This window comes from Bombina bombina, chromosome 5 (assembly GCF_027579735.1).
Source record: "Bombina bombina isolate aBomBom1 chromosome 5, aBomBom1.pri, whole genome shotgun sequence".
Taxonomy (NCBI): domain Eukaryota; kingdom Metazoa; phylum Chordata; class Amphibia; order Anura; family Bombinatoridae; genus Bombina; species Bombina bombina.
Window position 1 is genome coordinate 176,413,440 of NC_069503.1, and position 14,283 is coordinate 176,427,722.

Genomic DNA, 14,283 nt, shown 5'->3' on the forward strand with positions numbered 1-14,283 from the left:
ATATATATATAGTAGTAAGCAATTTCCAGTTCAGCCCACCAGTAGCCAACTCGCCTGGGTGCAATGATATACCATGAAATAGAAAGCAAAAGAATGTACTCTCAGGACTTTTCCACAAAAAACCAATTTAATGGAACGTTTTCGGGGTTCACAACCCCTTCATCAGCATGCAAAACAAACAAAATTCAACTCATTTATAGTGTTACATATCAATTACATCATATCAACCTTAGTGACTCTCCAAAGAAAAAGTGCGCCAATTTTTCGAGTTTGGAACGCATATTGCGTTCCACAGTGCTATCCGGAACCGGAAGTTGTATTACCTCACTTCCGGTTTACGGATTCAACAGACAAAACGTGAAATTAATAATAAAGTAGTGTACTCTACAATTTCAAACGTATTAAAGTGACATACTAATTTGGGGGACTTATTATAGCAAAAGTGTGCCACATTATAGTAAGTGCCTAGAAAATTTGTGATAAATATACATTGACAAATGTTGCTACATCCGGTCGGCATAGAAACGGTAACTATGGTAATCATATACAATTCTGATTACCAAGAGGTGCCGTAATTTACAATAGTATGTCAGCTGAATGAAACAACAATTTTCATAGTGTCAAGAAATAGCGTGCACTCAAATTATATACAATCATATTCTATATATAAAAAAAATGATTTAAAAATTAAAATTGAAAATTGGACTTTATGGCAGTACAATTAATTGGAATGGCAAGTTACAAATGTAATGTTGCAAGTGTGATTGCTATGACCTACAATGTATCGCCAGTATATTGTAGCAAAGCGGCATTAAACATGTATAATGCTACACTGAATTCGTAAGCAAATGAATATCAAATTAGAGCAGTATACAGAAGGGTGAATATATGACAATGTTATAGGACTTTGCTATTGTTTCGTAAGGGCACGTAAGGGCACAATTTTCACTTGAAATAAGCTTTGGCCAATAGGGGGTTATAGCTTGCAACGGCCAAAATGTGAATGTCTGTGCCAACAATCAAATGGGGGGGGTCTGTTAACCTCATTTAAGAATTCTAGCCTCAGTATAATTGCAAAAAACAGGGATATTTGAGAAAAGGTAATAAAGGTAAAGATCATGGACATATATAGCTCATATAGATACTATCCACCTCTGGAACTTATCCAAGTGGATGTGACTTTTTGATGTCCGTTTTTAAGACTGGTGGTGCATGTAAAGACAATGGGTAATGGCTCTCGGCGGACCAGGCTTCCACAGAGAAGGTGGAGACAGATGTCCCCCCTAAACCATGCCGTTAGGCGCACAACACATGCCCCTACAACTAGGGGAAAATGAAATGTGTGCCAAAACGTAGCCACAATGTCCACCTGGCATACCCCAAGTATGTAGCACCCCAGTTGTTGATCACATAATGCTCTTAAAGTCCGGCATGGTGTTCAGGCCACCTGGTTGTATTGTGCCTAATCTGAACATCCACTGGGCCTCACGTCTCAGGAGTTGCTTGTTCCGGTCGCCACCCCGATCCAATGGGGGTATGTGGTCGATTAGAATGTAGCGGATGGAGGATACTGAGTGTCCCTTGTTAGCGCAGTGTCGCGCTACTGGCTGTTCGGAATCGCCATTTTTAAGTGCTGTCCTTATGGCGTGGCGATGATTGGCCATACGCTCACGAAGTGTGCCAGAGGTCTTCCCTATGTAAAAACAGGAACATGGGCAAAACAATAAATATATAACGTGAGTGGTGGTACACGTTATGGAGTGCCGGACAGAGAATGTTCGATTGGTGTGTGGGTGATGGAAAACTTTAGTACCCACTAGGCCATTGCACGTTGTGCAGCCCAAACAGCGATAAGAGCCCCTTACATTTCTTTTTATCCCAGTTGAATAACACTGTTTGGGGTCCGTTTTCACCAGAAGGTCTTTAAGATTAGTTCCCCTCTTAAACCCAACCATAGGTCGTAGGTTATGGGTAAATGTGAGTTTAGGGTCTGAGGACATAATTGGCCAGTGTTGTCGGAGAATTTGGCCAATATTTTTTGTTACCGGAGTAAAGGTGGTGGACACACATATAGAAATACACACATAAACGCATATACAAATACACACATATATACACACATATTCAAATACACACACACACACATAAATATATACACATACACAAATACACACATACATACACACATAAACAGATACACACACACACGTATACACATGCATGCATACACACATATACAAATACACACACATATACAAATACACACATATATACACATACATACACACATATACACACACACATATACAAATACACACACACATATATACACATACATACACTCATTTACAAATACACACACACATATATACACATACATACACACATATACAAATACACACACAAACACACATATATATATATATATATATATATATATATATATATATATACAGTATATACATATATATATATATATATATATATATATATATATATAAACACACACACACATATATATATATGTATATATATATATATATATATATATATATACATATATATATGTATATATATATATATATATATATATATATATATATATACACACACACAAACTTGACAAAGGGTGCATTAGAGTCATTAGAACAACTAGTTATAATCTGGCACCCAGAAAACTAATTTAACAAAATCTTTTAAAGGGACAGTCTACACCAGAATTGTTATTGTTTTAAAAGATAGATAATCCCCTGTTTACCCATTCCCTAGTTTAGCATAACCAACACAGTTATATTTATATATTTTTTACCTCTGTGATTATCTTGTATCTAAGCCTCTGCAGACTGCCCCTTTATTTCAGTTCTTTTGACAGACTTGCAGTTTAGCCAATCAGTGATGGCTCCCAGGTAACTTCACGTGCACGAGCACAGTGTTATCTATATGAAAAACATGAACTAACAACCTCTAGTGGTGAAAAACCTGTTAAAATGCATTCTTAAGAGGCGGCCTTCAAGGTCTAAGAAATTAGCATATGAACCTCCAACTAAGAATACCAAGAGAACAAAAAAAAATTGGTGATAAAAGTAAATTGGAAAATTGTTTAAAATTACATATCCTATATGAATCATGAAAGTTTTTTTTGGACTAGACTGTCCCTTTAAGGAACATAAAAATGCAAAAAGAAAATGGACTAATGTGTTATGATCATTCTCTTATTGTGCTATTGCTTGTATATTTCTATGTGTTTATCCCATACAAATAAAAAGTCAGCTCCAGAGCAGCAATTAATTACTAGGCCCTAGCTGAACACATCTGGTGAGCCAATGACAAGAAGCTTATGTGTGTACCCGCCGATCACAAGCTAGTTCCAGTAGTTCAATGGTGCTCTTGAGCCTACCTAGGTATGCTGATCAACAAAAGGATGCCAAGAGAACTAGGCAAATTTAATAAAAGTCATTTCAGCAAAATTCTTTTTCTAGCACCTATTTTAACACTGATTTTAGAACATATCAAGAACAGGCGATAGGGGATTTCTATAATTTTTTTAAACAGAGCAAGAAAACCCACTAGAGGGCACTAACGTACAACAACAGTATATGTATATTTATGTATTTGTTTTAATAAATGTAAACTACTTTATACACTCAAGTTCAGAGTCTTACCGGTTTGCATCACTGCAGCCTGCAGTTTAAATACAGGTTCCTGCTTCTTTAAAGGGACACTGAACCCAAATTTTTTATTTCATGATTCAGATAGAGCATGACATTTTAAGCAACTTTCTAATTTACTTCTATTATCAAATTTTCTTCATTCTCTTGGAATCTTTATTTGAAATGCAAGAATGTAAGTTTAGATGCCGGCCCATTTTTGGTGAACAACCTAGGTTGTCCTTGCTGATTGGTGGATAAATTCATCCACCAATCAAAAACTGCTGTCCAGAGTTCTGGACCAAGAAAAAAGCTTAGATGCCTTCTTTTTTATATAAAGATAGCAAGAGAACAAATAAAATTTGATAATAGGAGTAAATTAGAAAGTTGCTTAAAATTGCATGCTCTATCTGAATCACAAAAGAAAAAAATTGGGTTCAGTGTCCCTTTAAGTTATAAGAAAAAGCTCAGAAAAACATAAAAAGTGACTTGTGAAGAATCCTATAATGTAAATATACACAGTACACCACTATGTGATCATTCTTTCTGCTTTATGGAGACAAAATGTGACTGTTGTGATTTTTTATATTGCTACAAATTGGACATATATACTTTTTATAAGAAAACTATTGGTGATTTTTGTTAAAGGGACATGAAAGTCAAAATTAATGTATTATACTAAGACACTTTTGAATTCACTTCTATTATCAAATGTACTTTGTTCTTTTGGTATCCTTTGTTAAAAAGACTGATTAACATCATCAATGCTCTGCTGGGAGCTAGCTGGTGATTGATGGCTACACATATTTGTTTCTTGTCATTGTCTCACCATATGTGTTCAGCTAGCTCCCAGTAGTGCATTGCTGCTTTGGTGCTTACTTTAACTATGTGTTTAATCCATTTGTATAGGTTAAACATATAGTTTTATTATATGAAAGCAATAATGCAATAATAAAATCCTCTATTTTGTTTTATTAGAGCATTTTTGTATATATGTATAATATATTGTACATATTGTTTAGTATTAATTAATTATTCACAGTTTTATTAACAAAACGAAAGAAAAAAAATTCTAACCTTAATCCACATTAAGGCAGGAGAGGTAACTGTCAGTTTGTCACTATGAACATGTACACCCCCTTGTGTCCTGTAAAATAAAAATACAGTTATTTTAAACAAAATATATCAAAGTTACTATGGCCCTACTTGAAAAAAATCATTACCAATCAGTATAAAGCTACTATTCCAAATGAATATCTTACAGGAAGGGGATAATAGGTCATGTGATGCTAAATAATAGAGCTGTGTATTTGTTTTGTTACGAATATATATTCGCAACATAAAAACGGATATTTGTTTCATTTTGACTAATCCGAAAGAACGCACTAACGAAAATAAAAAAACTATTCGTCAGTATTCATTCTTTCCTTTTTGAGTGTTAATACTTACCTTTTGCACACTGGAGAGCACTCCAACCCAATTCTCTTCTTGGCCGAGCCCCTGTCACGCTAACAGCAGGCTTAGAGCAGTCGGCTACCAGGACCTGCACTAAAGTTAGTGCAGGTCCTGAGAGCCGAGCGCATTTAGCCTGCTGTTAGCGCGGCCGGAGCTCTGGCAAGAAGATGATCTGTTAGCGCGCTCTCCAGCGTATAAACTGCTATAGGTGAACTTTTCACCTGTAGCTATTGAACATTTACATTAGTTTTAACAAAAATTTATGTTAAATGTTTAACTAAAATTCAGTATTTGTTTCGTTTTAAACTATTATTATTATTATTATACTTTATTTATGAAGCGCCAACATATTCCGCAGCGCTGTCCATGGATACAATTCATTTAAATAAAACAATAATATAAAACTTGTAAGAGACAGGACAAAATTTACAAACACATACAGGAGGGATTTAGGGCCCTATTCCTGTGGGAACTTACAATCTAGAAGGGTAGGAGGTTGAGAAACAGGAGGTGAGGACTGCAAGATTGAGAAAGATGTTAATACAGAGTTAGATGAGGGAAATGTTAGGTAAGTGAAATTAATTTATTATTGAGTTGGGTGGTAGGCTTCTCTGAACAAAAAAAGTCTTCAGGGAACATTTAAAGGAAGACAGATTAGGGCAAAGCCTGACAGCACGGGGGAGAGTGTTCCAGAGGGTAGGTGCTGCACGACAGAAGTCCTGCAGTCTAGCATGAGAGGAGGTGATAGTTGCGGATTCAAGGAGCAGGTCATTGTTGGATCTTAGTGGACGGGCTGGAGTATACTTGTGTATTAGAGAGGATAGGTAGAGGGGAGTGGCGTTGGTGAAAGCTTTGTATGTAAGGGTGAGAATTTTTAATTTAATTCTGCTGTGAATGGAGAGCCAATGAAGGGACTCGCAGAGAGGTGCAGCAGATACAGATCGACAGGAAAGGTCAATCAGCCTGGCAGAGGCATTTAGGATGGATTCAAGGGGGGAGAGGCGGGAAAGAGGAAGGCCAACGAGTAGGTTATTGCAGTAGTCAAGTCGGGAGATAACAAGGGAGTGGATTATTTGCTTTGTGGTGTCAGCGCTCAGAAAAGGGCGAATTTTGGAAATATTGCGTAGATGGTTGCGGCAGGATGTAGAAAGCGATTGGATATGGGGGACGAAGGATAGATTTGAGTCAAGTGTGACTCTGAGGCAGCGGACTTGGGGCGATGGGGATATGGTGATGCCGTCAACAGGGATAGAGAAGTCAGAAGTCGACGTAGAGCTTGAGGGGGGATAAGAAGGAGCTCAGTCTTGGACATGTTAATCTTTAGGTGGTGAGAGGCCATCCAGGAAGAAATACCAGATAAGCAGTCACTGACATGAGAAAGGACAGAGGGAGAGAGAATAGGGGTGGAGAGGTAGATCTGGGTGTCATCAGCATAGAGGTGATATTTGAAGCCATAACTCTTGATAAGTTTACCCAGCGAAGAAGTATAGATGGAGAAGAGTAGAGGACCCAAAACAGATCCTTGAGGTACTCCAACAGACAGAGGCATAGGAGAGGAGGAGTTGCCGGCAAATGATACAGAAAAAGATGGGAGTGAATCCAGGAAAGAGCAGTGTCACAGAGGCCAAAAGAGCTAAGGGTCTGTAGGAGGAGCGGTGGTCAACTGTGTCGAAGGCAGCTGAGAGGTTGAGTAAGATGAGTATAGAGTAGTGGCCAATATTTTTTGCAGAGAGAAGATCGTTTGTAACCTTGGTAAAAGCAGTCTCAGTTGAGTGTTTTGGGCAGAATCCAGATTGCAGTGGGTCAAGCAAGAAGTTGGCGGACAGGAAGTGGGTTTGGGCGATTGTAAACTAGTTTTTCAAGGAGTTTTGATGTTAGTGGAAGCAGTAATATGGGACGGTAGCTTTCAGGAGAATTAGGGTCGAGGGAGGGTTTTTTTGAGTATGGGAATGACTTTTGCGTGTTTGAAAGAAGATGGGAATGAGCCGGTAGAGAGAGATAGGTTGAAGATATATGGGTAAGAGCAGGAGTGAGGGTGGAAGATAGGGAGGGTATTAGATGGGAAGGGATAGGGTCGAGTGGGCAGGTAGTGAGGCGTGAGGAAGATAGTAAGGAAGAAACTTCATTTTCAGTGGCTGGATGGAAAATAGAGAGGGTGGCAGAGCGAGTAATTGGGCCTGTTGTTGGAATATTGCAGGTTGGTGTTGGGATGTTGCTTCGGATAGTACGTGTTTTGTTTAAAAAGTAGTCTGGCAGGGCTTGAGCACTAAAGACAGATGGGGGTGGTAGAGCAGGTGGGTAGAGGAGAGAGTTAAAGGTGGAAAAGAGTCGTTTAGGGTTTGAGGAAAGAGTAGATATTAGAGAAGAGAAGTAGGTTTGCTTGGCTAAGTGAAGGGCAGAAGTGTATGAACGAAGAATAAACTTATAGTGTATGAAATCAGGTTCAGAGTGAGTTTACCTCCAGACACGCTCAGCAGTACAAGAGCATTTTTGCAAATAGCGTGTTTGCTGAGCATGCCAGGGCTGTAACTGACTGCGTGGTGTTTTGCGCAGCTGGGGAGGGGCAAGTGTGTCTAGTGCAGAGGAGAGAGTTTTGTTATAGTGGGCTGTAGCAAGATCAGGGCAGGTTATAGTGGAAGTGTAAGGGAGGAGATTTTGAATGATTTTTGAAAATTGGAGCGGGTCCACAGCATGTGTATTTCTGCAGGTGTGGGGGCGGGATGGAGAAGTGAGTTTAGCTTTTGCATTAATATTATAGGTGACCAGGTGATTGTCTGAAATGGGAAAAGGGCGACAGGTGGTGTCACATATAGAGCAGAGGTAGGAAAATACCAGGTCGATGGAGTGTCCATCACGGTGAGTCGGGAGTAGGGTGGATTGTGAGAGACCGACGGAGGATGTGAGTGAAAGAAGTTTAGAGGCAGCGGGGGCAGATGGGTTGTCAATGGGAATGTTGAAGTCCCCAAGAATTAGGGTTGGTATATTTGAAGAGAGAAAGTGAGGAAGCCAGGCGGCAAAGTTGTCAAAGAATTGGGAGGTTGGTCCAGGAGGGCGATAGATGACTGCTACTTTGAGGGAGAGAGGGGAGAACAGTCGAATACAGTGGACTTCAAAGGAGGAGAAGGAGAGCAATGGGATTGGAGGTAGGTATTAATAAGTGCATAACAAATATTGAATAGTGCAGTGAACGAATATTAGTGGAAACTCATTTACCCAAATATTCATTACGAACATTTAATCAAAAATGAAAATTTCTTGGCTGCACAAGTCTACTAAATACCATACTTAAAGGGACATGCTACCCAAACGCTAAATCACATGAAAGTGAAGCAGTATATCTGTAAAAACCTGACTAGAAAATATCACCTGAACACCACTCAGTCTTTTCTTTCCTATTTATTCTATTGATAACACGCTCTTTACTTTCCTCGTTTTCTGTTTTCTACTACATTCTACCGCCTCCCCATTAATCTCTCTTATATAACTTCACCATTTGAGAGTTATTCCTCTTGAAGTGACTTACTTTAAATTTGAACAGGAAGGATTACGTATTATTATTACTGTTATTGTTCTTAATATTCATGTTAAAGTGAATGTCAATTTTGATGCTAAAGTGTCCTGTTTTTAAAAATTTGATTAAAAACAGGGGCACTTTAATTCATCAAAATTTACATTTCACTCCTGTTGTGTAAAAAAGCTTACCTTTTAATCTTCACAGCAGCTCCAGCTTCCTCCTGTTTCTTGCAAGCTATTTCCGATGTCAGAAATGATGGATAGGTCATCCTCCAATCATGGCTTCCCCCCCAGTGGAATCAGTGTCTGATTCAACACCGTAATTGGAGGATGCCGGATTCCTCATTTTAGACCCAGGAAGAGGCTTTGCGACGGGTGGAGGAAGCTGGAGAGCTGCTGTGAAGATTAAAAGTTAAGTTTTTTTTCTCAACAGGAGTGAAATGTAAATTTTGATGAATTAAAGTGCCCCTGTTTTTAATCAAATTTTTAAAAACCGGGCACTTTAGCATCAAAATTGACATTCACTTTAAGTTCTTCAGATTGATAGTGTAGTGACCCCCTAGTGGGAATGAAACGTATTAAGGGCTGTAGCCTGGCAGGGATAGGAATGTGAAGGACAGATAGAGAGATGAAACAATGTTGCAGTTTAAAGGGAGTGACTCACCTTGGGGTTTAAGAACTGATGTTCTGGAGAGTTCTGCCTCTTTCCTCCGGTTTTCTTCAAGAAGTTGGAGTTGCCCACCCTCCCTTCCCATTAAAAGTGACATAGTGGGCGGCATGAGTAGCGGCTGTGTTTTTTCGGCTCTAATTAACACGGCGGGAGTAGGTTTAGTCGAGCTAGCCTTGGGTAAGCCCGTGTTTGTAATGTTTGGGCCTCCAGCAGCCTCTTATTTGGCTCTTTCGGCTGTCAAGAGCTGGGCCTCTTAAGGGCAGGAGTTATAGTTTGCTCCAGCGGCGAGAGGTAGTGGCCTAAATTTGAAGCCTTGGGGTGGAGTGATTGGTCAGGCTGGAGGAAAGGCGACATCACTAGGTCCGAGCCTAGGGTGCCTTTTCCTCGCATGGTAGGCAGACCGGAAAAATCATCCTAACCCCCTTGACTAACATCTGATGGGGCGGAGTCATCCGAGGGACTCCGTCATATCCCGAGCCGAAGGAGTTATGGATAGGGACTCATGCACACCAGCTTATTTGCATATGCTGTTGGTTACTAAGTAACCTGCTAGTGTGATCATGCACACTAGCTGTTGAAATAAATGCGACCTGAGGGTCTTCCTCCCAACTCTGCTGTCATGTCTCTATTTCGGGAAATAAAGGGGGGAATAAAAGTTTGAGTAAGTGTGTCATTTCACTGGTATCCCGGAGTAGGCTATTCAGTCCTTATGTTTCAATACCTAGTTTATTATAAAACAAAATATATCTAATCTATCTCATTTTCTGGAGAAAACAAATATCTGCAATGTTGCAAATATTCTTACAATATTCAGAACTTGTTGAGTCTTGAGAGGAATCTTTATTTGTGGACACAAAGAAGCGTATTTTACCTCTTTCTCCGTCTGAAGAGGAATGTGATAAGCTTAACTGTTTAATTATTGATGTTCTACTGTTATGTCAGAATTTATATAAAGAAAAATAAATATATTTAAAAAAAAATTCTCAGTAGCCAAATCCCATTGTAAAGGGGCTTTAAGCGCCAATCAGGATGCTTGTCCCGGGGCTTGATAGGGAGTATGCATCTGGCATGTGCTGGCACAGTGACTTTATTTCCCTCCTCAGGAAATATGACATTTTACAGAAAAGAAAGGTTGATGCTGATTGGCTGTTGTTTTTTCATCATGTAGATTAAATTAAAAAGAGTAGCTCAAGGATAAATGCTCACAGAGCACTTACTCTGGTGAGCTGAAGTAAAATATCTTCCTTTTTTTATAAAGATGGTTGTGATATATTCTAGTCATCTTTTTACAGATTTGCTGCATGACTGTCAAGTGATTCAGCATGTGGGTAATCTCCCCAGTCATGTTCTCCACAGAAAATGTTGCAAGTCAGTTAGATATATGAAGTAGCCAGGTGGGGGCAGTGTAATATTTTCTAATATTATATCCTTTTCTGCTATCCAAAGCACAAATTAATTGCATAATTAACATAAATGTATTTAATGATAATTTGTGCAATAAAAATTGGAACATTTTTAATATTTGATCATTTTAGCTTAATATTGGTTAAAATAGCACACATAAACATTATTACATTAATATTTTGAGAGCTCTTTGTGCCAGTACATCATGACTTACCCAAATTCTGGGAGATCATTATCAAAGTGAACATTGTCCTCATAAACAACTTGATGGTGTTCATTAACAGCAAGAACCTTCAGCTGCAGAAGGAAAATCAAAGAAAAGTTTGTCAGTTGTTATATATAATAGCAAAAAACTATAACTATTTAGGGTCAGATTACAAGTGGAGAGCGATTTAACACTCCCGCTTAAACATTAACTGAGCTAGAAGAAGCTTTTTGCGCACGTTGGATTTCTCTCATATTACAGATTATAAGTAAACCGTTTTCGCTCACTCGCTAACCTGACAAACATAAAAAGCCAAACTTAAAATATTGCATGTGGGATAAACTATTCCCCCGATAAAAGTAGAAAAACCTAACACACTACTTCCGCACAGACCCAATCGCATATTCTCAAGTGCACTAACCCAACATAAAAATATGAATATTACACATTCCAATATTCTTCACATAGCACAACATGTTCTATTTATTCATAAATACATACATATTTTTATGTATATATATATATATATATATATATATATATATATATATGTACTTATGATGGCATTTTTGAAAAATATATATTTATACCTATGTATATAGATAATTTTTTATATATATATATATATATATATATATATAGATATATACAGATATATATAGGAATATCTATTCATAAATGCTAAGAACATATTCCCCTATGTGAAAAACATTGAAATGTGAAATATTTACAGTAAATACATAGTTAAAACCTTTCTTAAATATGAATATTGCATAAATATGATTTTACATGTTTTCATCTACTTAACGGAAAAGGGCTCCAATGGACTTCTATACAGTATATGTCTATATATGTGTACATGTGTATTTATATGTCTGTAAATACATATATACACATATAAATACATATGTACACACACATATATACAGGTATATATATATTAATGTATTTATATGAGTATATATGTATTTACAGACATATAAACACATAAATACATATGTACACACACATATATATATATATATATATATATATATATATATATATATATATATATATATATATATATATATATATATATATATATATATATATAGACATGTATATGTATCTCTATGTTAAAGCTCTTTGCCCTTATAACTTTTGTGTGCAATATTTTTTTGTAAATCATTTTTATTAGATAGTGTTATTATAATTGTAGTTGTACTTTGTAATGTATTTTGATGTGTTTTCTGAAAATGTTTAGTGTTTCGCGAAACTTTTAACCAGAGCTATTAGGACGTGCTAACCAGACACGCATTACCTTCAATTGCGCTCAACCGATCACGTTTACTTTTCAACTTGTAATATGAGCCGCAATAAACCCCTTTTCGCCCACGCGCAACAGTTAGCGCACCACTCATAATCTATTGTGATGTATAGCTATAACAACAACATACTGTTTTGTAAATTTTGCAATCAATTACTTCATTCCGGACTGAGCATAAAAAATCACCTTCTACAAAATGCTAAAAATGTATAATTATAGGCCTGTGTTTTCCACCAAAAGTTACCAACTGAACATTTTTATTTGTTGTCATTTTACCCCATAATGAACTTTCAAACTAAAAAAAACGGTTCCTGTAATTCAGAAGAGTGAAAGCCATTTCACGATCATATGCACAAATTACTTTGCTAGCCACAGCGCTGTAAAATTGTGACATGCTCTAATTCATTGCTACAGTATTTGTCAATTCCAGTCTTCAAGGAGCCTTAAAAGGGCAGATTCTAAGTTTTTTTCTCCTAAGGCTGCTCATTACCTCAATCATTATAACTGGCTCACCTGTGCTCAGGTAGGCAAACCTTTTAAATCTGCCCTGTTGTTATTCAAGACTGGAATTGAGAAACACTGCATTAGAACGTCATTGTATCACTAGCATCCCTGCAACTCTTTGCGTTTAACCCCACACATAGGGGTTTAAACACATAGTTAAATGGTAAGGTCAGAAATGTTGTCATTCTTAATTAAAAAATGAGAGTAAATAGGGGGGTGGAGCTACGCCGTGCTGGGACATGGTAGCAGAGTGAGAGAGCTCCGTTGCTGTCAGCCCATCAGAGTGCTTATGCGGGCAATTCTGGGGACAAAAGAGATACAAGTATAGAGCAGGAGAACTGAGAGACATACCCGGTTACTATTTAGGCACCAGAAACGGAGATATAAGAGCCTACCAGAAACTAGGAGAGAAGAGGTATGGGGCAGCGGGCGCCATCTTGCCATAGCGCGCCTTAGTCAGACCGCAACAAGACCCGGCGGAGATCTTACGGCTGCATATCAAGACTGCTTGCAGCAACTTCAGACCCATAGCTGACCCTGAGAAGAGAAGTGCAAGGAGAGGGAAGGTTTAACGGGGAGTCAAGTCACAGTGAGAGCGGTGATGTGAGGACTGCGTACCGCATATACACAGGTACCCGGGGACATTGTTGAGGGGGAAACCCCTATTTGTGTACTTGAAATATTTAACTAAGACAACAGGGAGACCAGTGAGACATTGGGAATAGCCCTAAAAGGAGCCGGACCCACAAATCAACACAGCTATACTCACAGAAAAACGGTCTCCCACGTGGGTAACACATATACCATATAATACCCACATCTAACTGTTAACCATCTCAGGGGCTAAGTTAAAGGCTCTAAAGGCTGAACATATAAGCCTCCCCACCTATATTATCACCGCTCTCAGGAATAGACCCTTCTTATAATGGGCAGGGACAGCATTAAAGTACTAGGCCTCTCCATTACCCACGTGGCGCACTTCAGGCTGCGATATCATTCACCTAGAGGGAGCTGCAAAATAATACAGATACACACAATTCTCCTCTATTTATTGAAGTCTGGGTAAAACTAAATCTAATTAAAGAGACCTTATATCACAGCCAGATTTGATACACGGGAAGATACACATCTTATTTCTACGTTCCTAAGCTGTATAACATATAAAGAATAGGTAGAATAGAAGGCTGTAAATAACTGTGAAGCACAACCTTTGCTTTTTGCTGTTAAACTTGTTCTGTGAGCTGTAACTGTATCAGTAGTAGCAGAGTCTAAAGAAGCAGCCCTCCCTTTGAAGAGAAACACACACCAGCTCTGCAAGGTCATATATTGCATTATAACATTAACCATGGCCTCCAAAAAAAATAATAACAAACCAGACAAACAAAGTAAAACTCCTGCCTTGACTCCATCGGTTTCCACCTTCTTTCAAGCACAAGAAGGCCACATAACAGAATCACAACAAGTACAAGAGACTAATTCAGCTAGTATGCCCTTAGAGTGTCCTGGAAATCAGAGAGAATCGTTGCTTTCTATTCAATCGCAGATTGCGAGCTTACCCTCCAAGTCAGATATTGAA

The 14,283-nt window shown here is 38.2% G+C and overlaps 1 protein-coding gene across 2 annotated transcripts in view; it reads right to left on the bottom strand.

Annotated features, from left to right (window-relative positions):
- XYLB (xylulokinase) overlaps positions 1-14,283 on the bottom strand; it is a 384,016-nt gene that overhangs the window by 359,119 nt on the left and 10,614 nt on the right. For both annotated transcript variants that reach the window (XM_053713791.1, XM_053713790.1), the window contains exons 2-3: positions 10,904-10,986; positions 4,725-4,794 (exon numbers count right to left, since the gene is read on the bottom strand). In XM_053713791.1, coding sequence (XP_053569766.1) covers positions 4,725-4,794; positions 10,904-10,986 — 153 coding nt within the window. The remainder of the gene's footprint in view (positions 1-4,724; positions 4,795-10,903; positions 10,987-14,283) is intronic.